The following is a 26390-nucleotide window of genomic DNA, read 5'->3' on the forward strand; positions in this document are numbered from 1 at the left end:
TTCTGCATGTTGTGGATGGCAGAGTCAGAGTTTGGAGGTGTCTGGGTACAGCTTATGCACCTAGGCACATCATGCCGACGATACCATATGGAGGTGGATCGGTTATGGTATGGGGTTGCTTCTCATTTGACTGTAAGCTGGATCTAGTGACCATACAAGGCACTTCAACGGGCGATCGCTACATTCAGGAAGTGCTTGATCCAGTTGTTGTGCCCCATTTTGACAATCATCGACTTGCAACCAGGCCAATATTCATGGATGATTATGCTCGGCCACATCTTTCACGAGCTGTGACCCAGGTCATCCAGAACAATGCACTGACTCACCTCCCATGGCCAGCAATGAGTCCAGATCTCAATCCCCTGGAACACATATGGGACATTTTGGGCCGTCTGATACAAGGCAGGGATCCTCCTCCACAGAACGTTTGGGAACTGGAAGCAGCTTTGCACGAAGAGTGGCAGCAGCTGCCCATAGAGCGCATTTCGACGCCTGGTGAGGGGTATGAGACCTAAGACTGGAAGCTGTTATCCAAGTACTGGGCGGAAGTTCACGATATTGACTGTTTGTGTTTGTCCACTCTCTGTATGTCAGTTTCAGCCTAAGAGAAGTTTTGTTTTGACATTAAATTTCCATTTTTTACCATACTTAAAACCGTCTCGTTTTCCTTGAATTTGAATGCAATACTTAAGGGCAAGATCCTTACATACCATGAGGTCAGGGGATACCCCATCTCAGTTCATTTAATAGGCACAAGACTGGTTTGTTGGTGTATGCACCATTCAGGTTCTAATTCTCATTCTGATATCGCTCAGTTACGCCAAAAGCATCATACCCCGGAAAAAAGATAGGGGGTGCAACACTTTTTTTACTGTGTATACATAAATATGAGTATTATCAAGGGTGCTATTGTTGTGTGTACACTGCAGAGTAGTGCTACATCACAGAACACTGACACCCCGGACAAACAATAAAACAAACTGTAACTGTAACTTATTAAAACCTGTGCACACCTGCATACATTGGTCACAGACTCATTACAGCATCTGCAGAAATTTGACATGTCAATCAGTCTGAAGACCATATACTGACATGCTGTCTCTGATCAATAGAATGTTCATGTCACTCCTGATTACAACGCTGTAATCAATACTTGAGCCACTGATTCACTGTCGGTATGGTCCCAACATGTCCAGGTGGAAGGTCAGAGGTCATTATTCCTTATGAACCTGTTTCCTTCCGAGTGGCGACCATAATATATATACTTGCTCTTTCCAAAGGTTCCTGAAAGGAGAAAGGCACAGTAAAGTATCATAACTTTGGGACATAGTAACACTTTGTTGTAAATATTCAGGTAATTACAGGACCAACATGGAGAACGTGATGCGAGGTGAGGCAGAATCTTCAGACTTCCAGTAGTGAGGGGGCGGTGGGGTAGCCTAGTGGTTAGCTCATGAAGACCCGGTTCAATCCCCACATGGGTACAATGAGTGAAGCCCATTTCTGGTGCCCGTGATATTGCTGGAATATTGCTAAAAGCGGCGTAAAACAAAACTCAGTCAGTCAGTCAGTCCAGTAGTGAGCGGTGATGGGCTAACACTGCCTTGAACAGTGGTCCAGTGTTATCACAGCATGTTAGCTTAATGTGGTCGGAAAGCCAGAAGTAATGCAAGTGTTAGGCTTTGCCGTTTAAGTGGAAGTCACAAGCCATGGTGCTGATATACCTATAAACAACGAGGGCCAGGATTCGAACCCACAATCATACGTTTCTAGTATGACCAAGGATCACAACTCTGCAGTGCCAAGTTTTGAATCTGGGATAGTTGTACCACCGGTGCCGCCAATATTTTCCCATTGTATCAGTCTAAGTAAACTTAGGCTCAGTATTATTCATTACACTGCTATACTGAGACTAACAAAACCTTGTGGAAGGTCGCGTCAGCTGACCTTTTCAATGGACCAATCAGAACACAGCTTACCAAATCGCGAAAGTTGACATTCGCACAGACATACCTTTTGAACTTTACCTCGAAAAAGTTTTGTACCCCAACGATTCCGAATGCTATTTTCCGTACGATCGCTTCCGAGTGATGCACATGGAGCATGCCACAAGAGCGAGTAAACAGTCGCTGATAATAGCGTTTTGTCAGTATTCAAGGATGTCAGCTTGCGGAAATATTAGCTAATGATAGCCATGTTAACAGAAACCCCAAAGCGTATATTCTGCAGGTCATATATCTGTGTTTCATACGGATTTTCATTTGTTATGAGATCAGTGTTGGCGACCGGGGAAGAGAAAATCCATTTGTAAGTCGCGCCAAACCCTAAATAGTAGCCGTTGTCTGATTGGTTAAATCTGTTCGCCATCTCGCGTTTGATTGGACGGTCATAGGTCGCTCAAAGGTTACCTGACGCGACCTTCCACTCAGTATAGCAGTGTAACGAATAATACTGAGCCTAAGTTTACTTAGACTGCTATTGTATATTACAATGCCCCACTTTAGTGTCGTAGTACAATCCACGTCAGGTTGAAGGTATGCACCAATCTGGTGAAGCTTACGAGGGTTGAAGTTTCCCCTGACCATGCCCTACCTACCTGCATGTTGGTCTGGGTCCCGGGCCTTCTGTGGTAGAGGAGTGTAGCCAGACTGATCATCATCAGGCGAGGAGGAGCCCAGCTGAGACAGTCAAACATGAAAATATTGAAAATCACATTAAAAACTCCTTATCAAATTGGGGTCATTAGTTGGGAAAAGCGTGTACAGTCTCAAATCAAGTGGTCAAACGTCAACACTCTTGCAGCAAGAAACAACATAGAAATTCAGCCAACCTGAAATATTGATAAACGCCAACCATCGTGAGCTGCACTGACATGAAGTCACAGATAAGCTACCAGCATTCACACTATTAGTGTAAAACAAAGAAACCATTTGTTTTTACAAAAATTACAAAGAATATGTGGATAATTACACAACCTGTTTCATAAGAACGCTCTCTTAATGCAGAGTCAAACCTATGAATGCCACGTGCATGTACACAGTGTATGAAATGAGCCAAAATATAACAGGCAGACATCAGGGCTGATAACTTCAAAATGTTACCAGCCCAAAATGGATTTAACCAGAACAGTCAATCCAAAGAAAATTATTCAGATGTATTGAACATGTTATCTAGAATTTTTACCAGACCATCGAGCTGGCAAGCTATAAATGTAGGCCGTCCGTCAGAAATGTAGCCCGTCTTGGCCGGTTGGACGGGCCTTATTTCATACACTGATGTACAGAGTGATCAGACCCATGAGTACATCTTGGTCTACATGCTGCTGCACTGTTGCCTAATGTACCTTGTCACAAAACACATGAACACCATTTGGATCAGATCCTTCACTTCCTTGTTCAGTATGTTCAGAGATTCCCTTAGCCAGCATTTAACATGTGTTAATTGAAACATAGTAACATTTTAGCTCATTCTTTTTCTTGCTGTCAAGGTTGATGACCTTTCAGTGACTAAATACTTCATAGTAAGTCTTTCCTCACAAATTCTTTCATCTCCTTATTTTAACGTAATTATTATTTTGTCAATGTTCATTTGTTTCCCAAACCCTAAGGTGAGACATGAACTCACGGCTTTCCCCACTACCAACTTCAACAGTATTGTACGGACCTCCTGTGAGTTCTGCAGCCTGACAACCCTCATGAAAGGCCCCACTCTCTCTGCTTCTGTTATTTCACTTGATTTGACAGCTGTGGAGTCCAGGAACTTGAGTCCGGGAAGCTGATACAGCACAAAGAACCTGTAGGAATGGCAACAACCCCTGTAGGAATGGCAACGACCCTATACGAATAGTAACGACCCCTGTAGGAATGGCAAGAGACCTTTTAGGTATGGCAACAACCCCTGTAGGAATGGAAACAACCCCTGTAGGAATGGTAACAACCCCTGTAGGAATGGTAACAACCCCTGTAGGAATGGCAACAATACCTGTAGGAATGGCAACAACACCTGCAGGAATGGTAACAACCCCTATAAGGATGGCAACAACCCCTGTAGGAATGGCAACAACCCCTGAAGGAATGGCAACAACCCCTGTAGGAATGGTAACAACCCCTGTAGGAATGGAAACAACCCCTGTAGGAATGGCAACAAACACTGTAGGAATGGAAACAACCCCTGTGGGAATGGCAACAATACCTGAAGGAATGGCAACAACCCCTTTAGGTATGGTAACAACCCCTGTAGGAATGGGAACAACCCCTGTAGGAATGGCAACAACCCCTGTAGGAATGGCAACAATACCTGTAGGAATGGCAACAACACCTGCAGGAATGGTAACAACCCCTGTAGGAATGGCAACAAACACTGTAGGAATGGCAACAAACACTGTAGGAATGGCAACAACCCCTGTAGGAATGGAAACAACCCCTGTGGGAATGGCAACAACCCCTGTAGGAATGGCAACAAATGCTGTAGGAATGACAACAACCCCTGTAGGAATGGTAACAATACCTGTAGGAATGGAAACAACCCCTGTAGGAATGGCAACAAACACTGTAGGAATGGAAACAACCCCAGTGAAAATGGCAACAATACCTGAAGGAATGGTAACAACCCCTGTAGGAATGGCAACAAACACTGTAGGAATGGCAACAACCCCTGTAGGAATGGAAACAACCCCTGTGGGAATGGTAACAACCCCTGTAGGAATGGTAACAACCCCTGTAGGAATGGCAACAAACACTGTAGGAATGGCAACAACCCCTGTAGGAATGGAAACAACCCCTGTGGGAATGGCAACAACCCCTGTAGGAATGGCAACAAATGCTGTAGGAATGACAACAACCCCTGTAGGAATGGTAACAACCCCTGTAGGAATGGCAACAACCCCTGTGGGAATGGCAACAACCCCTGTAGGAATGGCAACAAATGCTGTAGGAATGACAACAACCCCTGTAGGAATGGCAACAACCCCTGTAGGAATGGAAACAACCCCTGTGGGAATGGCAACAACCCCTGTAGGAATGGCAACAAATGCTGTAGGAATGACAACAACCCCTGTAGGAATGGTAACAACCCCTGTAGGAATGGAAACAACCCCTGTGGGAATGGCAACAACCCCTGTAGGAATGGCAACAACCCCTGTAGGAATGACAACAACCCCTGTAGGAATGGTAACAACCCCTGTAGGAATGGCAACAACCCCTGTAACAACCCCTGTGGGAATGGCAACAACCCCTGTAGGAATGGCAACAAACCCTGTAGGAATGGCAACAACCCCTAGGAATGGGAACCCCTGTAGGAATGGCAACCCCTGTAGGAATGGTAACAACCCCTGTAGGAATGGTAACAACCCCTGTAGGAATGGAAACAACCCCTGTAGGAATGGCAACAAACCCTGTAGGAATGGAAACAACCCCTGTGGGAATGGCAACAATACCTGAAGGAATGGCAACAACCCCTTTAGGTATGGTAACAACCCCTGTAGGAATGGAAACAACCACTGTAGGAATGGCAACAACCCCTGTAGGAATGGCAACAATACCTGTAGGAATGGCAACAACACCTGCAGGAATGGTAACAACCCCTATAAGGATGGCAACAACCCCTGTAGGAATGGCAACAACCCCTGTAGGAATGGTAACAATCCCTGTAGGAATGGTAAAACAACCCCTGTAGGAATGGCAACAAACCTGTAGGCAACAAATGGCAACAAACCCTGTAGGAATGGAAACAACCCCTGTAGGAATGGCAACAACCCCTGTAGGAATGGCAACAACCCCTGTAGGAATGGTAACAACCCCTGTAGGAATGGTAACAACCCCTGTAGGAATGGCAACAACCCCTGTAGGAATGGCAACAACCCCTGTAGGAATGGTAACAACCCCTGTAGGAATGGCAACAAACCCTGTAGGAATGGCAACAAACACTGTAGGAATGGCAACAACCCCTGTAGGAATGACAACAACCCCTGTAGGAATGGTAACAACCCCTGTAGGAATGGCAACAACACCTGTAGGAATGGCAACAACACCTGCAGGAATGGTAACAAACACTGTAGGAATGGTAACAACCCCAGTATGGATGGAAACAACCACTGTAGGAATGGCAACAACACCTGTAGGAATGGCAACAACACCTGCAGGAATGGTAACAAACACTGTAGGAATGGTAACAACCCCTGTATGGATGGAAACAACCACTGTAGGAATGGAAGTGACCCCTGTATAGATGAATGTATGTCCCAGCCAATCAGAATCTCCGTCAGGTATGATAACAGAATTAACCTGTCCACAGCCCTCCCAGTCATTACTGAACAACTGCCTCTGACGTCATTGACCTCAAATCGGCTCAAGACAAGGACAGATATTATGGGTGTTGTCTGCCCCATTTACTTGATGATATATGATTCATGGCCTTATAAACATATTGTATATGTTGTGATTTGTTTCAGCAATACTCTACACAATGGTGGCTACTGAGGAATAGATCTGGACCATCTGCATGTCCCAGCCTGTCTGATCGTCAGTATTAACCCATACAAAATACAAGTAAATACCGCCTCCACCATCAAGAACAGTCTACATTACTTAACCATCTGCACTTTTCAGCGGCGTCTAAATAACATGTGTTAACATGGGTCCGAGTTAACCAGTGGTTGACAACAACGATGCACGCTATCCAATATCATGATCCAACAGCCTAGAGTGCAGCACCTGTATCTCTGATAGTCCTCTTCATCCTTATCGGAGCAGGAGAGCTGGTTTGGACAAGCTGTGTTACCAAGGAGACTCAGGTAGGTCAGTTGTGGAAGCTGAGATTTTAAGTTATCTAGAAGCCCATCTAGGTTGGTAATCTGAAATATACAGAAGATGGTGGCTACATCAACTTCAAGACATGTTAATTATTGCAGTTAGAATGTTTTTGTTTTCCAGATATCCAAGTTATATTTCAAGCAATTTCTAGGTTTAACAGCACATTGTTGTCACGTTGTATGAGGGATGAGTGTCCTGAAAGTTTGAAAATTTTACTATAAATTGTATATTTATATACTTATCCTATCTCACGGTATGCACCTCTCTTCTTCTTCTATGACCATGTGTGGAAACGGGCTGTAGGCTAAGTTGAATCAAATCTTACTGGCCTCTGACCCCCCTGACCTCTGCCCTCACTCCGACACCAGTACCTGTCAATCATCTCCATAAGGGTGCAGCTCGCTCAGATGATCATTCTCGTCTTGGAGCTTCCAGTAATCTGTGATGTGGGGCAGGTCGGGTGGGTATCCATCGCGTGAGATAGGATAAGTATATAAATATACAATTTATAGTAAAATTTTCAAATTTTTAAACTTATCCTATCTCACGGTATGCATAATCCCACGGTTGGTTGGAGGGCCGCAGATTACCCTGTCAATACTTACAACCGTGAAGAGGCCAGGAGAAAGCACCAACTCCCGATATGCAAACGCCAAACTTGTGATGGGTTTCTTCAGGTAACCCCTTGGCTTACACAGCACAAAAACTCTAGGGAGTGGGCGCTCCAACATCAGCCGCAACTTTTGACAAGCAAAAAGACGCAGTTAGGCAAGTAGGCCCCACCACCCCGCAATTTATCAGGTGACCCCAGTGAATTAAAGTCGAAGACCTTAATCTGGCCAGTCCCTGCTTCGAAACTACAACCCACAGACACGCGCTGGAAGGCGGTGAAAGAGGGAATAGCCTGGTTGCTCAACTAGTTTAACGTTCAGTACCAATCCCCCTAACTTACCAAAGGTGAGAATGGACTTAGGAGCAGAACGCTTCGAAAACCATGTAGGTAATCGGAAATCAACACTTCACTGACGTAATTGCTCAAAGAGTGGAGGTCAGTAAGCGGAATGTCGACCATCTCTGCATGTAGCACAAGACATCGATACCTTTTATTATGTACAGAGCAAAATCGACCAAAGAAGGATTGCTTTATCTGCGAATGTGGGCCGATGACAATTGCTGCGCCAGGATGTGGGGGCCGAATTGATGTAGACCTTCCACGTCTGTAACCGAGAGATCCCACAGGTAGTGTGAGGCGAACAAAGATCGGGGCCGGACCCCGGAGTCGATCGCAAGTTTCTGGAGTAAGGTGTCTATTGTGGATCGAAGAACAGCTGTTTGCTGAGCGGGATACGTACTCTGATCCGGAAGCAAAGTCAGAGGAGGATCCCCAATGATCGGCAGCTGAAACCCCTTGGACAACGTGGAGAGGACGTAAGGGTTGCCCAAGATGGTCCAGTTGGGAACATAAGTCCCAAGTCTTCCGCCTACTGGGGAGGTCTGGATAGGCACGACTGGAGGAGGAAGAACCCAGTTGCGCTCTAATGTCAGCAAGTCACTGTTTGTCAGGTCTTTGAGAGGAGGACTGGTCGGAAGTAGAAGCTGGTCGTGAAGCAGTGAATGCACGATGCTGACGACTGGAACTTCCTCTGCCGGAACCCTTTCCACGAAAGGAAGCAGCGGAACCTGAACGAAGGTCCGGATTGGAAGGAACATAACGGGCTGTCCGTCACTGGCACAAGGAGTCCTCCACCTGCAAACGTTGGAATGTCAACAATTCCACTGACACTTGTAAATGAACATCTTGACCAACTCTGGTGGCGACATCTCTAATCACCCCGTTGAAAAGTGGCCTGCCAGACCACGGCTGACGAAAAATATCAGTTCGGAACCTATCCTCCCATGAGGATAAGTGCAGAGGCCCCCTAAGACGCATAGCTGTGACGTACGAAAAGAAGTGAGCCAACTGATCCAAAAATGGTCTGAAATTGTTCTTGTAATAGTACCATCGCCGCCCGAATATACGCCTGTTGATGGGACGTAGCATGTGCAACCGACATAGCCACCACCTCAGTTGTCGTCAACACCATGTTGAGTGGCGCCATAATCTTCCTTATGACACTATCCAAATGCAAGAGCTCACGACCCTTGACCAGGAACGGCGAGTAGGCTTTCTGTTTGGTTCCCAACAACGTAATATCATCATCCACCAGAGGGGAGACGATCAGCGTAGAGAAACCATGAACATGAGCAGATGCTAAATTGAAGCGGGGAGCCACGAACCCATCCTTAACCTTTCTCAGGTTACCAAACATCATCCAGAGACGCTGCCAACTGAGTGATGCAAGGACGAGGCGGGAAGGTGATAGAACCAAAATCACCTGTCTTCATATCAAAACTGGATAACAAATCCGAAGGCGAACTACTACGCTGTAGTTGGAGGCTATCGGCAATCCAAACTAACAATTGAGGTGTGTCAACAGCATCAACGCTAATATCCAAAGGAGACGTACCATCTGAAGGGGAGATGGCGTAGCCGAATGATGAACTTCCTCCAAATGTTGAACTGGAGCGGACGTAGGGCCAGAAGACTGAATAGCAGAGTAAGATGCTGGAGTCTGATGCCGTAAAGCCGAGGCTACCGCTTGCACAATAGCGTCAAAATCAACAGGTTGTGAAGTCGGACCATCAGACCCCGGATTCCAGGAAACTGGTAAAATAGGTCTCGCCACAGGCCCCGTTGGAGGAGGCAAAGACGAAACAGGGGATGATAACGAGGGATGACGAGGCGCCCCACTAAGAGAAGACGAGCAACCAGCTGACTGATACAAGTTCCTGTGATGAAACGATGACAGGGTAGGGTCCCTCACACTCGCCGCTCTAGTTGGTAAACCAAACCCCGCTTTGACAGTTTCACAGGAAGAAACAGTAGTACTCATGGAAAGTGGCGCTCCCACCACTGAAGACGCATAGGAAACACAAGGTGTACTAAGCGTCGCATTGGGAATAAGCGGGCACCGGGAACAAATGTAGCAGAAGAAACAAGCGCCGAACAGGTAGCAAGCGACGCATTGAAAGCAAGAGCTGAGCTGAGTGTACCAAGAGCTGAACCAGACACATTGGAAGTAAGAGCTGAACTCTGAGCAAGCAAACCAAATGCACTGTGAGGAACCACTGAAGCCAGTGCTCTATGAGGAAGCGCCGAACTGGATACACTAAGCGCACCGAAACGGGAGCACTGTGAGTAAGCGCCGAACCAGGGGCAAACAAGAGTGCCGAACTGGAAACAAGTGGCGCTCTGAATGTAAGCGTGGAATCAGGACAAAGTGGCGCTCTGCAACCAGGTACCTGTCCCGAAAGGTAAACGGAGGTAAACGACGCACTAGAATAAAGTGGTGGTCCGTAACCAAATGGTACAGGATAAGGGATAGATGTGGAAAAAGTCGCACTGGGAATCATCGGCAAACTTGTTGACCCCACCGGAGGATGAGAAAGCGCCGAACCGAAACTATCCACTGTACCAGAACCAAGTGTCACATGAGACACAAGCACCAAATGGGAAGTAAATGTAGAACCAACCACCGAAGTGGAAAGTGCCAAACTACAAGCAAGCATCGCTTGAGAGGTAATGTTAGGAATCAGACCAAGCGCCGCATGAGAAACTACCACTGAAGGAACATAGGGGCGCTGAGGAACAGTTACGACCGAAGACGGACGGGGCTGAACAGCAGATGTAAATAAAACGACAACCCTAGGTGAGGAGTCTTCTAAAGTGATAGGCCTGGATGCATGCGGACGGAAAAGTCGACGCAGATTTTCACTGAGGTAAGAATCAGATGCCTCCCATAGGAAATCTTCATTAGGAGACGGGGACTTTCGAACGTCGAACTGCAGTTTTCTTATGTCGTTCTGCCTTAGGACATTTAGACGCAGACAGACCCTCAGATGTTTTGCAACGATCCCTATCTGACATGCATCTACATGCTACCCGGCGATATTCAGAGAAAGCATCGTCGTCGAGGCCAGCACAAAAAGTGCAACGTTGAGACCAATCACAATGACCTAAACAATCTGCACATAAAGCATGTGGATCTGCCGCCGAGAAATTACTGTTACAATTGTCACAATGTTTGCGCTTCTTAGAACAATTACGATTCGATTTACCCATGTTGAAACAACAATCAAACTTTCTTAGAGACAAGCACAAGTCCACACGACGTAGCGACAAGAAAGAGAACGACAGGCACAGGTAGTCACGTGATCATCTGAGCGAGCTGCCCGCTTACGGAGATGATTGACAGGTGCTGATATCGGAGTGGGGGCAGAGGTCAGGGCACGTTTCCACACATGGTCATAGAAGAAGAAGAGAGGTGCATACCGTGAGATAGGATAAGTTTAAAAATATATTAAATGACTGTCGAAACTCTTGAAAGAATTAAGTGTGCACCCCTCCTTTCTCAAAAAGCTGTATCCGCCTCTGCATATATTTGATTGTCACTGGCCAACCTTGAAACATGCAGGTGGAATGAGACAAGTACAAGAAGACTGTGGCTGTGTTTGATAAAGTAAGGGCCGCAAAAACACCTTGTGCCACAGCACTGTAGCTTACACGGATAGGCAGATTACAATATCAACAAAGACAGACACCCCTCAAAAGGTGCTTCTTAAATGTTATCTAAATATTTTGTACAAAAATATGCAGTGACTGATAAATATTAACAAGGGAACTTCGTTTAAAATAAGCCATTCGGCAATAAGGACACTCTTACTCAGATTTCAGCAAATATGGTTACGTAGATACTGAGAAAATACAGAATTGTTTTGCAACCTAATGTTCATCTAAAAAGGGTCAATGGCTGTATTCATTATTTAAATCTTCCAACAGATATTGTCCCTCACACAAATGTTTTGCTGTTCTTGAGAATATCATGTTTGGATACTTTTATCATGTTTTAGACAAATTAACAGTAAAATGCTTTTGCTTTTAAAAGAATCTACTACAATATATCTGCTACCAACCTTATTCTTGTTTACTGTTAGTGTGTGCAGTGATGACAGCTTGGGAAACTTCATATTATCATTGAGTTCATTGTTGTCAAGCACCAGTTCTTCAAGACCTGAAAAATGTTCCAGTCCATCTAGTCTCCTAAAATGATGAAAAATGGAAAAGTGTGGATCAGTGAATCAGGTCATGCAAAATGTCCAAAGACTTTTATCAAAGTTGTTGAGGACAGAATGTCCAATTAAAAGTTCATGAAATTGTGAATTGCTGCATCACTAGGACTGACTGACTGTCAGGCAAAATGTACAAAATACTTTTAATATAAGTGTTAAGGACAGAATGTCCTGTCAATGTTTACATAATTGTGAAAATGCCCCATGGCAACTTGTCTCAAGCAAAATCACAGAACTCCTCATTTAATGACCACCCCAGGTTGACCTAGCATTCCAAAGTAAAAACACATGCAGTGATGACAAGCTCTGAAACAGAAATTTCCATGATGCTATTTACCTTATCATGAAAGTTACATGTACTCCTGGTTTAATTACACCACTTTTGCTTGGCACAACACATATATACACATGTTTTACTGGTACATGTTCATAAATACATGTTCAGGTACATAATAAAATTAAAGGCCACGTCTGGTTAATGACCTTAAACCTCAGTTTCTGCCAATGAAATGTTAGATTATGTTTAGAAATAACAAACCTGGCCACTTCAATACCCAGCCCAAAGCTTGGCACCATACATCTAATAATACATGTAACTGTGTACTCTGGAACAGGTCAACACCAATGGAAGAAGACTGATTCAACGCCAAATCATTTTTATGAACTATCAAAAAGATTCTTACTGTAATCTGTTAAAACTGAGATCTAATCTCCTTGTCACTTTGGCATAATCATCTATAGCAGCTTGTGGAATTTCTTCAACATCTTGGCCAAGACAGGATAACTGGAAAATAAATTCCATTATAAATAAAATGTTATTCAGTAATGCTTTGATTCTGGAGTAAACAAAAAATTCAGACGTCACAAAAAGCAACAATGCACATAGAGAACATAGCTGATTGTGCTCCAGTTTCAGATTTACATTACACGCTTCACACGAACACATTTGATAAGGCGGACATATTGAATATCAAAGTACTATATCATTGCATAACAAAATTCTTATACAAAGAACCTAATGCCAAAGCATCTCTAAATAGTTTTAGAAATTTCTTGTGAAAGACACCACTTTTTAATTTGTGTTTTAATAAAATGATATCTATCAATATACAAAGAAAACACTTTGAAATATTAGGGTGCAAGCAATAACAGCCTTGGCATTCAAACAGAAGGTGAAATTAGAAGTTTTATCTCTTATATTAGCTTCTTCAGAAGCTTGTAACTTGAGGCTTGTTATTTTGAAATGAAACTCATGGAATGCTAAGTCCACATATGAAGCTGCTACTCTCACATTGCACAAAGTTACATGTAACGGTTACTGCTGATGCTGCTGCAATGCTGAAACTCTTGTAAAGACGGATCAAGGAGACAAGATAACACTGATATATGATTTACTTATATTGAAATATATTAAATCAAAACATCAACCAGTGTAAAGGCAGAAGAATTGAAAATTTAAACTATAAATTGTATATTTATAATACTTATCCTATCTCATGTTATGCATTTACTCTTGTCCTGACAACACTGGAGTGCAGTCGAGGAATGCAGGTCAAACAAAGAAAACTCTCTCCTGCATCTCCCACAAACTGTCCCCTTTGTGTCATCCTTACCCATGCTGATAACATGTGCAACATTTACAGCTTAAAGTTGTATCCAAACACCCAGATAATAAATTTATTATGGAGAAAAAAATTCTTAAAGGGAATGACGTCACTTAAGAGACAAGTGGTCGACCTCAGCAGGACATACACTTTACATGAGCTTATCGTAACGACCTACAACAATATGTGGAGCTTGGGTGTGTTTATGGGGTTTATGCCCGGACTGTCGACAACAAGAAATAATCCGTCCAAATTACTTGTCGACAGTCCGGGAAAAGGGAGGTGATGTTCTACATGAGTGACTTCACTCCCAGTGTCATCGAAATTAACAAACCAATTAAAACAGAGTGTGATATATATAGTAGACAATATAGTTATTCAGTCAATATAACAACATGCATGTATCATATGTCACACAATATAACATATTTGTATATATATTTCATAAAGCTCACACAATATATTTGTGTGTGTGTCTTCATGGCATACTTGTTGATTTTGTTGTGCCAACCTTCCAAATTATTGTTAGTTCTGTGTCCACCATTTTCAAAATGATTCCAAGTTGGCAGTGTCCATGGACCTTCTACCCAGGTGGTAGTAACGTAATCCATCAGCTGTGTCGCCTTTTCACCTAGTGGTGCGTCTGCAGATATGATGGACAGGTTGCATCTGTACATCTCCAGTATGTTTTCTGAGCTCTGCATCTGTTGACTCTGTACTTGAATCCATTGTGGTAAAGATTCTGACCTCTATGAAGGTTGTCAATCAATGTAACCCGCACCATAGCATTTGCCATTTTGACAGTGGTAACAAAATATTCATGATCTATTATATATACCCAAATGCTAAATGTTTACAACAGCATTTCAATAATCCTTCTACTCCCAATATCACAAAATAATTTGTAAGCTCTCTGTTTCTTTCCGGATGTTGTTGCATGTTAAACTCCAAAATGGTAATCCTTCCACTCGCATAACGTAAAATAATAGTCTGTTTTTGCAACCTTAATTCTCTTGCAAATTGTTAAAAAGACATTCTCTTTAGTCAACTTAATTCATTTACTCATGATACGAGCATAGCTCTAGCCGCCATAGCCACTTGCAAACCGCTAAGCGAACATTCTCTTTCATTAATTAACACCGTCACGGTATGTTGACCACGCGATGTCGACACTCTGGGTTTTTTGTTTTGTCGACGGTTAGCAACATCCTATTTTTCATTTGTCGACAGATCGGGCTGACACCGTTTATGGTGAGGTTTTAGAAGAGGCTGAAAAAGCTCTTTCAGGTCGCTTCAATTCCAGGGTCGAAAGAACAAAAGAAAGTGCACAACATGAGTTTGAAAATTATATTTTATGTTTACACTTCAAATCATGGAAATCTTTAAAAATGTCTTTTTGATAACTTTAATTAATTTATTATATGCTGGACATTATGATCAAATCATAATTTGTCTCTGTAAGTTCTGTTTCCTTTCTGGGATGTGGTGCTTGTACACAAAACATACATAATCCAAGACATTATCACTGTAAACTCAGTCATTATTCTGTTTTACTTGGCAATGAAAGTGCACGAAAAATCATTGACAGACTTTAAATAATTAATTCATACCAAGGTGTATTGCCACACAACAGATGGTGAGTTTCCAGTGATACTCTTTGATGTGGTGTATTGTGTCAGAAGTATTGTTTTACTTATCAAAACACTGTTTGCTGTAAAAGTGTGAAATGCGTTTACTGAGGAACTGAAACAATGTTTATTGTGCTGATTTCACTCACAAAATCGGGTGATTCAATCAATAGCATGATTAAATGAAGCTCAGAATTTAACGTTATGTTTCTTACATCAACATGGAAAGTTTTAGCTCAATCAGAAAGCTTGTGCACAATATCTTTTTCACAATTGTAAATGCAGTCCCACTAAACATTCATTACTACTTCTTACTTGGCAGACATTGATATGCAGATGGTTACATACAGCTAAAGAAGTGGCAGACTGGAAAATATATCTCAGGGAGGTAAGTGACTGGAGATTGTAACTCTTTCACAGATCTAGAGGAAACTGAACTACTTGAGACAACTGTCCAGATTGAGGGTTGATTACATGACATTACATTAACTTATTTTTCTACAGCATCACTGTTTTAACGGGCTTGAGATCAGAGGGGGGCCGCATGTCTGACGGGTTGTGGCAAATGAGGCACTGATAGGAGAACAAGTAACCTATTGCTGCTACTATTGCCAGCTTGGTTTTTGAAAACTAAAAGTGAGCTACAAACCCCAATTATTAAAACTTGATATCTATAACCTTACAACACTTAAACGGCTGCCTTTCAATAACTTACCACTGTTCGCGAAAACTAAATATTAGTTTTGTCAAACATATCAAGGGATTAAGCCCATTTGTCTGCAAATAAACGTAACTAATCTCCATATAGTCATTTACCACCTGTAGAAAGTTGTGTTCACCAGAGCCCTATTATAACTTTGAGGAAGACACATCTGAATTCTAAAGGTTGTCTCTTGTATGGCATTTAAATGTCTGCTGATTTATAACAACAGTTAAATTTCTTAAAGTCACATATGCCAAGTAGTGATGTAGAGAGCTCATCTTTGACTGTCAGATACCAGAACTATTAACTAGTTTTAATAAAAACGTATTAAACGATAGCTCGTTTAGTGCCCTGTATATGCACATCCAGAGGTACAGATAAGCTGCATATCTGCATACATTACGCAAATATTTATGTGAAAACTCAATTCCTATTAAGTCTATTGCATACAAGTATGCTTCAATTTTTGTAAATACTCAATAGATTTGATATTACATGCATACAAACAAAAACAGATAAAAGAATTGAGATATATTGAGAGTTTCTATTTCAGCACCTGGAGTTGGCAATTTGCAGTCTTTCTTATCGCTTCTCATATAACAGATCAAACATAAATAACAAACACGTAAACAAACATTTAAACTTTAATATATTTTTACAATTAATGGAAAATGGCGAAATACCCAGTTGCGTTTGAGTGAGGTGGGTACAATTTATTTGGTTACTCAAATGAACATTAGGATGTGACCCAATTAAGATGAACACATGCTAGTACATAACTCAATGACCCCAAAAGTTATCTGTAGCTCTGTATATCATTGTTGACAGTTCATGCTTATGACACACTTGGGGCAGCACGACAGACAATCCTACTTAGAAGCCACTTGAGACAGTATTCTAAGCAGATGTCTTTGTTTAATCCACTCATTGGTGCAGAAATTAAACAATATTCGGGAATAAAGTTAGTAAAATATGCACAGAAAACTACAAATACCCAATGCCAACATAAGAAAATACTAAATGTCTCAAAAGTATCTGGAACCCTGATAACATCCCCTTAAAAAATATAAATTATATTCACCTTGAAATTGGTTTAATTGTCATGTTCCGCATGCTTAAGTTACTTAAAGGGAAACAAAGCTTTAAGTCATGGAGGTGGCGCCATCTTTATTAGCCTGTGTAATCACTGGATGGCAGCGCCAGCCACCAAACAAGCTGGGTTTCAGACTGGCAAGGGAGTGCCTCATTTAAAACCAGGAATCCCCTACATATTTGATCAGGTAAGGCTTGCTAAAACCTTTCACCTTGCAAATTCGTATATATGTGTAAATGTATATGTACAATGATATACTTCATCATGCAGCAAATATATTATATTGGCTACAAAGAAGTTCACTTAACATACTCAAAACAGTTACGACTCTTACTTTTCTTTCAGGCAGATTGTACGCAGTACAACCATTGCTATACCTCTTTGTTCTCCATGTTTGATCATTCCCTACATTAACACTCAGTTATTGACTTTATTACAAGCAGTAATTAGTAGTGGCAGCACTCAGATTAACTTGACTAAGGAAAATATTTCAATAAAGTTCACCCCTGAGTGTGTCAAGGAGGTATAGCTATCACTGGTCCACATTTAGCATTTCTCGTTTCTGGTGTAATTTTTCAACTGGGTTATAGAAAGGTTTGATGTGGTGAATGTAATACATGTTATGTAATACTCATGTGCAGCCCTCAGAGGATTAGGAATGGTAAGCTGAGTTGCAAATATCTTCAATCAAAAGATTGACCGACAACACGTTGATTAACTGTTATATTGCAAAGTGGATTTGTCAAAAGTGTTCATATATGTAGGTTAACTAAAACAGACAGAAATACACCTGCATCTAGACACTTATGTTAAGACAACATACTCTGTTCAAAGGTTAAACTAATAACATGGGTGATTTTTTATTGCTCATTGTTATCTAACTAAACTGATAAAAAAGAACCATGGATATCATGAACATTGATGTCATGTGTGTAATCACAGCTGACCAGTGAGACATGACACTATTGTGAAACAGCTGATACAATCAGTTGATACATGAACACGGGCTATAATGATATGGATATTTTTTAAATATTACATCCTGACAAAGACATGTGACTAGGGTTGTAATGATGCATCAAACTATCGATGGAAACAACTATCAGGATAGCGATAGTCTATTGTGACCAACTATTGCAATAGTCTTTTTTCTCCTTGAATTGTCTCATTTGAAGTCATTTCCCAAATGAATGTATAGTTTATATGAAATAAAAACAAGCTGAAGTAGTTTCTGTCTCGTTTAATAACTGACAAGAAACTTGAAATCCAGATCAAGAATATTTCAGAGGTAACTGGGCGGATAACTCTAAATCAAAGTGAACGAATCTGGTACTTCCTGTATTTTGCTCTGTGCATTTATCAACGGAAGTCAATTTCTAAACTATCGACAGTCACACATATTATCGATGCATCCATAGTTTTTCGTTTCTACCATCGATTAACTGCTATCGGAGACTCAACAAAAAAAATTTGCAATCCATCGATAGTTCGATGCATCATTACAGCGCTAGTGAGTGACGCCACTATTAACAATATTCCAGCAATATCACGACTGGGGACACCAGAAATGGGTTTCGCACATTGTAACCATGTCAGGAATCGAACCCAGGTCTTCGGTGTGATGAGCAAATGCTTTAAGCATCCTATCTCTGTGACAGACGGCAGTGTGTAATGATAGGGAAAGACAGATCTGACAGCATTACTCTCAAACATGGAGTACCACAGGGATCTGTTTTGGGACCGTTGCTATTCCTGCTGTATACTGGTCATGTTGCCAACATCACATCAGTCCACAACATGTCGCATCACTCTTACGCAGATGACACCCAACTCCTCAAGAAAATACCACTGCAAAATCTAAATCAGTCACTTCAAGAACTCACAAACTGCACAGGGGAAATCAAGTCCTGGATGACAACTCATATGCTTAAACTCAATGACACGAAGACTGAGGCACTTCTGGTAGGAACAAGTCACCAAATTTCAAGATGTCCCATTAAGAACCTAACCATTGCCGATGCAGTTGTTCCTAAAAGCTCATCTGTCAAAGATCTAGGCATATACTTTGATACATCACTGTCAATGGAAACACAGGTGAACAATATCTGTAAGACTTGCTATTTCCAGCTTTGCTCCATCAGCAACATCCGTCAATATCTTACAGCTGAAGCCACCCATGCCTTAGTCCGGGCGCTTGTGATTTCAAGGCTCGACTACTGCAACAGCTTGTTGTTTGGGATCAGTCAGAGGCTATTGGATAAGTTACAGAAGGTGCAGAACACGGCCGACGTATTATCATCAGTCATTCCCAAACATGGCCACATCACACCTGTTCTTAAACAGTTGCACTGGCTCCCCATCAAGGCAAGAAGCGACTACAAAATCCTCTGCTTGACCTACATGGCCCGTCACGGACTTGCTCCCCATATCTCTCTGACCTGCGTACTCCTTACTCAAACAAAAGCTGCCTTCGATCAGCCAATCAGGAGTTTCTGTTCGTGCCAAACTTCAAGCTTAAAACTTGTGGAAACCCGGACTTTTCATATGCAGCCCCAACCTTGTGGAATTCACTCCCATACAATCTGAAAGTTTCTGATAGTATTGCCACATTCAAGTCAGGACTCAAAACATACCTGTTTTCAATGTATTATTAGGAACTCTATTTTGGACGTGTACATATTGCTGTATAAATGTGGGAGACTCTTTTAATCTGTCATTGTTGCGCCTTGAGCATATCTGCTGACGTGGAAAAGGCGCATGAAGAAATCTGCATTTTATTATTATTATTATTATCATTAAGCACTGGGCTACCCCAATGCGCTGTAATATGACTATAATATCCAGACATTTTATAGATTGCCAACGTGAATCATATTTCTCACACACCCCTAAGTGCGACCTAGTGTGTGTTGAAGACAAAATATTATGGATGTCAACTTCTTCTTTATTGTATACAGAACGTTTCTGGGTTTTTCCTTGCCCCTTGTCAGGTCATGAATGTATCCATCAATATCCACAGCAATCAATCAACGTATTGGTGGTTAATCCTTTGAAGGAAGGACGTTGTATTTACACAAGCATATACAACAGAATGTGGGTGTATTCAGTGTAAGTCTGACAAAATCTACCCACAAACCCATGGTCTGCCGATGGGATCCCGTCTCTTCCCAATCATCACCAAGATCTACATGACAGAACTAGAAGACAAGGCACTCCTCACCTCACCTGTCACACCCGTATGCTGGTTCAGGAAAGTAGGCGACACTGTTGTCATAATCAACGCCACCGATCATCCCATCTGCCTTCTCAACTACCTTAATGCCCAACATCCACACATGAAATTCACAATGGAAGAAGACAACAAGCTACCATTCCTCGAAGTCCAGGTAGAAAAAGACAACAACAAGCTCCACTCAAGTGTCTATAGGAAACCAACCAACCAATATCTTCACTTCTCATCTAGTCGCCCACTACAAGTCACGAGAGGTATAATCGCCATCCTTGCCAAAAGAGCAAAGAACATCAGCTCCACAACCTAAGCCCTTCAAGTCGAGTTAGAACACCTTCGTCATGTCTTCATAAGCGAAACGCTGCAAGGAGTCATGGTTTTGGCAGGGATAACTCCTACTGGACGTACTCCACTGCACGTGGTCAACCAGACAGAGTTATCGGGACGAGATTCTAGCTCCTATAGCAAGCAAGCTATGCATGGGGCTGGGGCAATACACTATGTCAGTATACGATACATATCGCGATATTTTACCTGCGATTACGATACATATCATGATACATACACCTTGAAAGAATGACTTGGTATCAAGATTTCAAATGATTTATTTCAAGGTATTTGTGTTTAACAATAACACTATTGTAATAAACAAACAAGTAACTCCATCATACTTGCGTATTTTTCTCTAAATAAGTACTGTAACATGTTTAAGATAATACTGTTTTGAAAAAAAGTTGTGTATCGTTTTGTATCGATACACCAGTCACCGATACGATAGTTGTATCAAACTTAAATGTATTGCGATGCATTGATGCAACGGTGAATCGTCCCAGCCTTACATTTATGGTCGACCCACTTTACTGCAAGACGACAATTCTAGACCTCATACGGCAAGGATTGTCACAGAATTCCTTAAGCAGCAGGGTGTAGAGCAGATGGAGTGGCCAGTATGCTCGCCAGACCTCAACCCAATTGAGCATGCCTGGGATGAACTCTGTTGATGTGTGTACACACATCACCCAGCACCTGTGTATCTCCCAGGACTCCGCAGAGTTCCAGTAGAGGAATGGGATGCAATTCCGCAAGATTTCTTTATGAACTTGACAAGGAGCATGAGAACAAGGTGAACCTGTGTTTTGGATGTGCGAGGAGAGTACACAAGGTATTAAATGACCGAGTGCTTCATGTTTGTCATTTTCATTTTGGAGGGTTGGTCTAAACAACTGCTGTTTGCTAGTGCTGTATCCTGTTTGAACTTTTTGTCTGTATGTCACGATGTATCACGTTTATCAACACAATGATGACACTCTTAGTTCTATTATTTCTGAGAAACTTTTCTTCACATGTGCTATATATCATTTGACCCTTTATCAGTGACAACTAGTATATTTCTTCTTGGGCATAATGTTGTGTATCATTTGCTTGATAATGGTGTTAATAAAGAAGTTGTCTATCCATAAAAAGTGTTCCTCTTCATCATACCAGCTTCTAAATGCCACTTAAAGAAGTTAAATCTTACGTACATAAACACTACCGTTTGACAAATCAGCTGTGCAAGATGAAAGTAATTAATCAATCAGTATGATATCAGTTAATCCTTTGATCGATGTAATCACTGTATTGCATGCAATTTTAATTGCCTAAAAAACTTAGGGGTTGACACTCAACTTCCTTGTTGCATGATAAGAAATACATATAAGCATAAGTAAATAAATTCAGGATTTTTCTAGCAATGGCAAAGTGGGGGTGATTTAGTTTACAGATTCAAATAAATCAAATGTGCAGGGGTGGAAATAACCCATTGCCCGAGTCCAGTGTTTTTTTCTGTTGGGCAAGCAAATTTGTATATCACCCTGTACCGGTGTCCAGTTGACTTTCCAATATTGATTATGTTGTTTATTTAAAAAATCAACAAGAAAATGGACGGTATAGTGGAAACATTATCAGGGCAAGTGATTTTACATGTGCTACTGTACCGGAGTACACTTAATTTTAAAGTTATTTCCACCCCTGATGTGTGTTATTAAGAGCATAAGTCAATAGAAATCGCATACATTGTCACATGACATGATTAAATATCAAGGTAAAAAGACACAGAAATAGGATCAAATTGGATCAGTCACTATACCATACGCATCAGAAAATCCAAAAAAGCCTACACTACTGGGATACTTCGTTACAATCAGACAAGAACTACCGGGGATATTTTCAAATAACGGAATCTGAACGACACCGTTCTTATTATCCATGGGCATTGTTTAGGTAGAAGAAATTCTGCCAATGTGGACAACTGCCCAGTCACCGTGTACGTCACGGTCGAAGGAGCAGGGACTGTCCACCTGACGTAAATTAGATTGTTGGCGCGAAACATTAATCGCTCTGGATCAGTGTCCCTTTAAATCAACATGATGTAAGCATCAACTTTGCATTAACCTTTGGAGCGATGAACGTTGTTTGTTTTTAATATGTCCAGTGACATGATATTATCTTGAGGAAAAAACTTCCTGTTGATATGACAAGTTTATGTGTGAAAAATATCAACAGGATGTTTTTGTCTTCAAGATAATATCATGTCCTGGACATATTAAAAACAAACAACACGATAACTGTGACTCAACTCTCCGTAAACAGTGTACTGCAGTTTACCACCAGGCAGTGAATTCGACATGTACCGAGTAGTCCTATATGTATTACTGACGGAAGAGCCAAACCGGAATCATATATATAATTAAATATGTAAGTTAAAACCTGTCCATCTTCAAACATATAGTGCGTCGATTCCTTTATCTCTGGCTCCACAACATCTTCATTGTTTTCTGTGGGCACTTGTTCACCGTTTACGTCCGCCATTTTGGCTACATCACATGACAACAAGGCAAGCTCCGTGCACGGGAAACGCGTTGTGTTAGAGCAGTGGCTTCTTCCTTTAGGTATGCGATAGAGGGCGTTGTATATAACGGGCCAAGTAACAAGAGTGTACAATACCTGCAGTCCGTCCCAGTAAACTGAGTTTGTTACAGCCCACGGAATTGGTATTTCACTCACTCATCAAAATATATAAAGCACCACCAGTTCAGTAAATCAATCAATCTTTATTTCGTACTGAAGAGGCCACAGGCCTACAGGGCATATACACATATGATGGAGAATTACATAAATAAATATATTTACATTACGGTGATAAAACATTTGTTCTATACAAACATTGCATTGTGAATGAACATGGCAAAATTTTGTAATAATATATTTCTATTTCTACTGATTATAAGAGTAGAGAATTTTATAATACTTGGATGGACATATAGTACTACCTTTTGATATATTTACAACGTATTGAATTATACGATGGACACATGAGAAGGAAGTGATATTCATCTTCAATTTCATATAAATTACAAAGTGAACAAATTATGTCTTCTTTTTTAACATTTTTATATCGCCGCTTTCAATCAATAAATCGTGAGATGAACATCGGAATCTTGCCATTGATCACCTAATTTCTTTATGTTAACACATGATAAGTATACTTCTTTGAATAGATCATTTTTAAATTTTCAATAATAAAACATTTACTTGACAAAGATAGTTTCTCACACCATGTGTGAAGATATATGTCTTTAAGTCTTATGGACCCGTGAAGATCCGGGGTAGAATAGGTCTTCAGCAACCCATGCTTGCCATAAAAGGCGACTATGATTGTCGTAAGAGGCGACTAACGGGATCGGGTGGTCAGGCTCACTGACTTGGTTGACACATGTCATCGATTCCCAATTGCGCAGATCGATGCTCATGCTGTTGATCACTGGATTGTCTGGTCCAGACTTGATTATTTACAGACCGCCGCCATATAGCTGGGATATTGCTGAGTGCGGCGTAAAACTAAACTCACTCCCTCACTCACTTTAAGTCTTATGGTTAACGACTGCATGAATGATGTATGAGATTCTACATATTGTGCATTCCAAACGTTTCCGAAGCCAATAGACTGACTGACTGACTGAGTTTAGTTTTACGCCGCTTTTAGCAATATTCCAGCAACATCACTGCGGGGGACACCTGAAATGGGCTTCACACATTGTACCCATGTGGGGATTCGAACCCGGGTCTTCGGCGTGACGAGCGGACGCTTTAACCACTAGGCTACCCCACCGCCCCTCGAAGCCAACAGAAAATAAGAAGTTCTTAACATGTGTTGTCCAATTTCTTTGTCCATTTTCATATCATACAATAACATCATACAATAAAATAATTTCGGTAATCGATATGGAGGCATATTTATAACAGTTTTAACCAGTATTTGACAACTTTTATGCATGTAAACAAGTGCATTGGATATCTGCCACATTCAGTAAACCACTGCGTTAACTGTATTCAATTCAACACCAAGAAATTTCTTGCATGCATAAAAATGTATTCTTTCTATTTGCTGAAAGTCAATTCCCCAGATTTCTGCTCCATATGTCAAAATTGGGTTTATTTTTGCATGAAAAATCTTAAGAAAGGTTTTGTAAAAAATATCTCCAAGTGTAATTCTTGTCTTCATAATACCGATAAATGCTTTTTGCGCATGGAGCGAAGCATATTTGACATGCATGGTCCAAGACAAACCATTGGTTAAATACAGCCTCAAATATTTATAATAGCTAACAGTCTAGATATATACCCTTAACTAACCACTTTTCTTTTTCAGAAAGTTTACCTTCCTTTTAAAGACTACGATTTTTGTTTTCTCGTTATTTACTGTCAATTTCCCTTTATCGCAGTAATGTTCAAGATCCTTTATTTGATTTTGCAGGACACTAACGGTACTTGAAAACAAAACAACGTCTTCTGCGAACAACAGTGGGAACTTTTGACTGTTTCTGGATGAAGTTGTATGCCACTTGAACAATTAGTTTCGATTTGAACAGCAAGCTCATTGATGAAGAATAAAAACAGGAATGGACTAAGTATACATCCTTGCCTTACACCAAGTTGTAATTCTAACGTTTCCGAAAATTCTTGATTAGTTTTAACACAAGCCTTCACGTTCTCATATAAAGATAATATTAAATAGTAGTTTTAGGTATGGTACGATAAGGTCTGACGAATGTTTAAAGAATTCTGATATCATGCCATCAAATCCTGGTGCTTTGTTTGATTTAAAATTGTCAATACTTTCTAAAATCTCTTCTCTAGTGGTTGGTGAATCAAGTATAGTTTCAGTAAGTTCTGAATGTTGCCGGTTCAGGTTGGTCTGTCCAGTGTTGTCATGGTAGTTTTCTCATACACGAAGCCGCTGAACAGATCACATCTGTCACAATCAACTGAACGTTCTCTGATAGCAAATTTCCTCTGAACTGTCCTGACTTATCATTATCCCAAGTAGACCTGTTGTATGTATCAGCTTTTTATTATGATTTGATTTTATTCGTAATATAATGGGAAGATGGTCTGATTCTATACGTCATTGTATACTGAAATCATTTACATGGTCAAATAATGCTGCCACCGAAATAACACAGTCAATAACACTTGTACCATTCAGACCTATGTAAGTAAAATCTCCGAGTTGTGCATCACTGCCACAACGACCATTCATAATATGAATATTAAAAGCTGAGGACATGTCAAGAAGTGTTTTACCGAACCTGTTTATAAACCTTGTCGGTGGAGAACCGTTAAGATGGAAATAGTCTATTTTGGGTTTCAGTGTATTCAAATAGATCATCCTCGATACTGTCGTTAAGACAAACAAGACACGTGACATCACAGTTCCAGAGCCCAGTTCGCAAAAATCGTCTTGACACATTCCTCAACATGCAAGGCACCAATACACCCTGCTTCGTCTGACGATTCTATTACTTACCACTTAGATATCGCCTCTAGAGATAGAGTCATTTCGCACCTCCTAATCCCTTGTACGGCTATTAATCGTCAACGTGTATGTCAGAATATCACACAAGCCACACGCCACCTCCTAGGATGACAAACACTTCATCTGCTTTATTGGTGTTGGGCATTATTTTTGGACATAGCCAAAGTAAAACGACTTTATCTCTCATTTCACAGGGTGCAGCCTTAATAACACCGCTATTTAATAGTGTTAATAATATAAAAAATCATTTTCTCTCCTTTTGTTGAAACTTGTATCTGGTTTAAAGATATCGTCGCAG

The 26390-nt window shown here is 41.2% G+C and overlaps 1 protein-coding gene across 2 annotated transcripts; it reads right to left on the reverse strand.

The window, feature by feature from the left end:
* Window positions 1-879: 879 nt before the first annotated feature.
* Window positions 880-23120, reverse strand: LOC124286690 (leucine-rich melanocyte differentiation-associated protein-like). Of its 2 annotated transcripts, none has more exons than XM_046723107.1 (7): window positions 22984-23120; window positions 12662-12762; window positions 11823-11949; window positions 6711-6850; window positions 3664-3793; window positions 2597-2678; window positions 880-1284 (listed from the first exon to the last, which is right to left on the reverse strand). In XM_046723107.1, exons 1-7 carry the CDS (start codon window positions 23083-23085, stop codon window positions 1205-1207), a joined length of 762 nt encoding a protein of 253 aa, XP_046579063.1. In that variant the 5' UTR covers window positions 23086-23120; the 3' UTR covers window positions 880-1204. The 2 variants fall into 2 exon arrangements, with proteins under 2 accessions (XP_046579063.1, XP_046579062.1); XM_046723106.1 differs by having other exon boundaries at window positions 3625-3793.
* Between the last annotated feature and the right edge of the window lie 3270 nt (window positions 23121-26390).

This window comes from Haliotis rubra, unplaced genomic scaffold (assembly GCF_003918875.1).
Source record: "Haliotis rubra isolate DU_JTF1 unplaced genomic scaffold, ASM391887v1 Scf39, whole genome shotgun sequence".
Classification (NCBI taxonomy): domain Eukaryota; kingdom Metazoa; phylum Mollusca; class Gastropoda; order Lepetellida; family Haliotidae; genus Haliotis; species Haliotis rubra.

Coding starts and splice junctions, on each gene's coding strand:
- LOC124286690 (XM_046723106.1), bottom strand. CDS start 23,085: ATGGCGGACGTAAACGGTGAACAAGTGCCCACAGAAAACAATGAAGAT. Junction 6,851..11,822: donor TAACAGTAAACAAGAATAAG/GTTGGTAGCAGA, acceptor TGTATATTTCAG/ATTACCAACCTAGATGGGCT. Junction 3,794..6,710: donor GAGGACTATCAGAGATACAG/GTGCTGCACTCT, acceptor CCATTCCTACAG/GTTCTTTGTGCTGTATCAGC.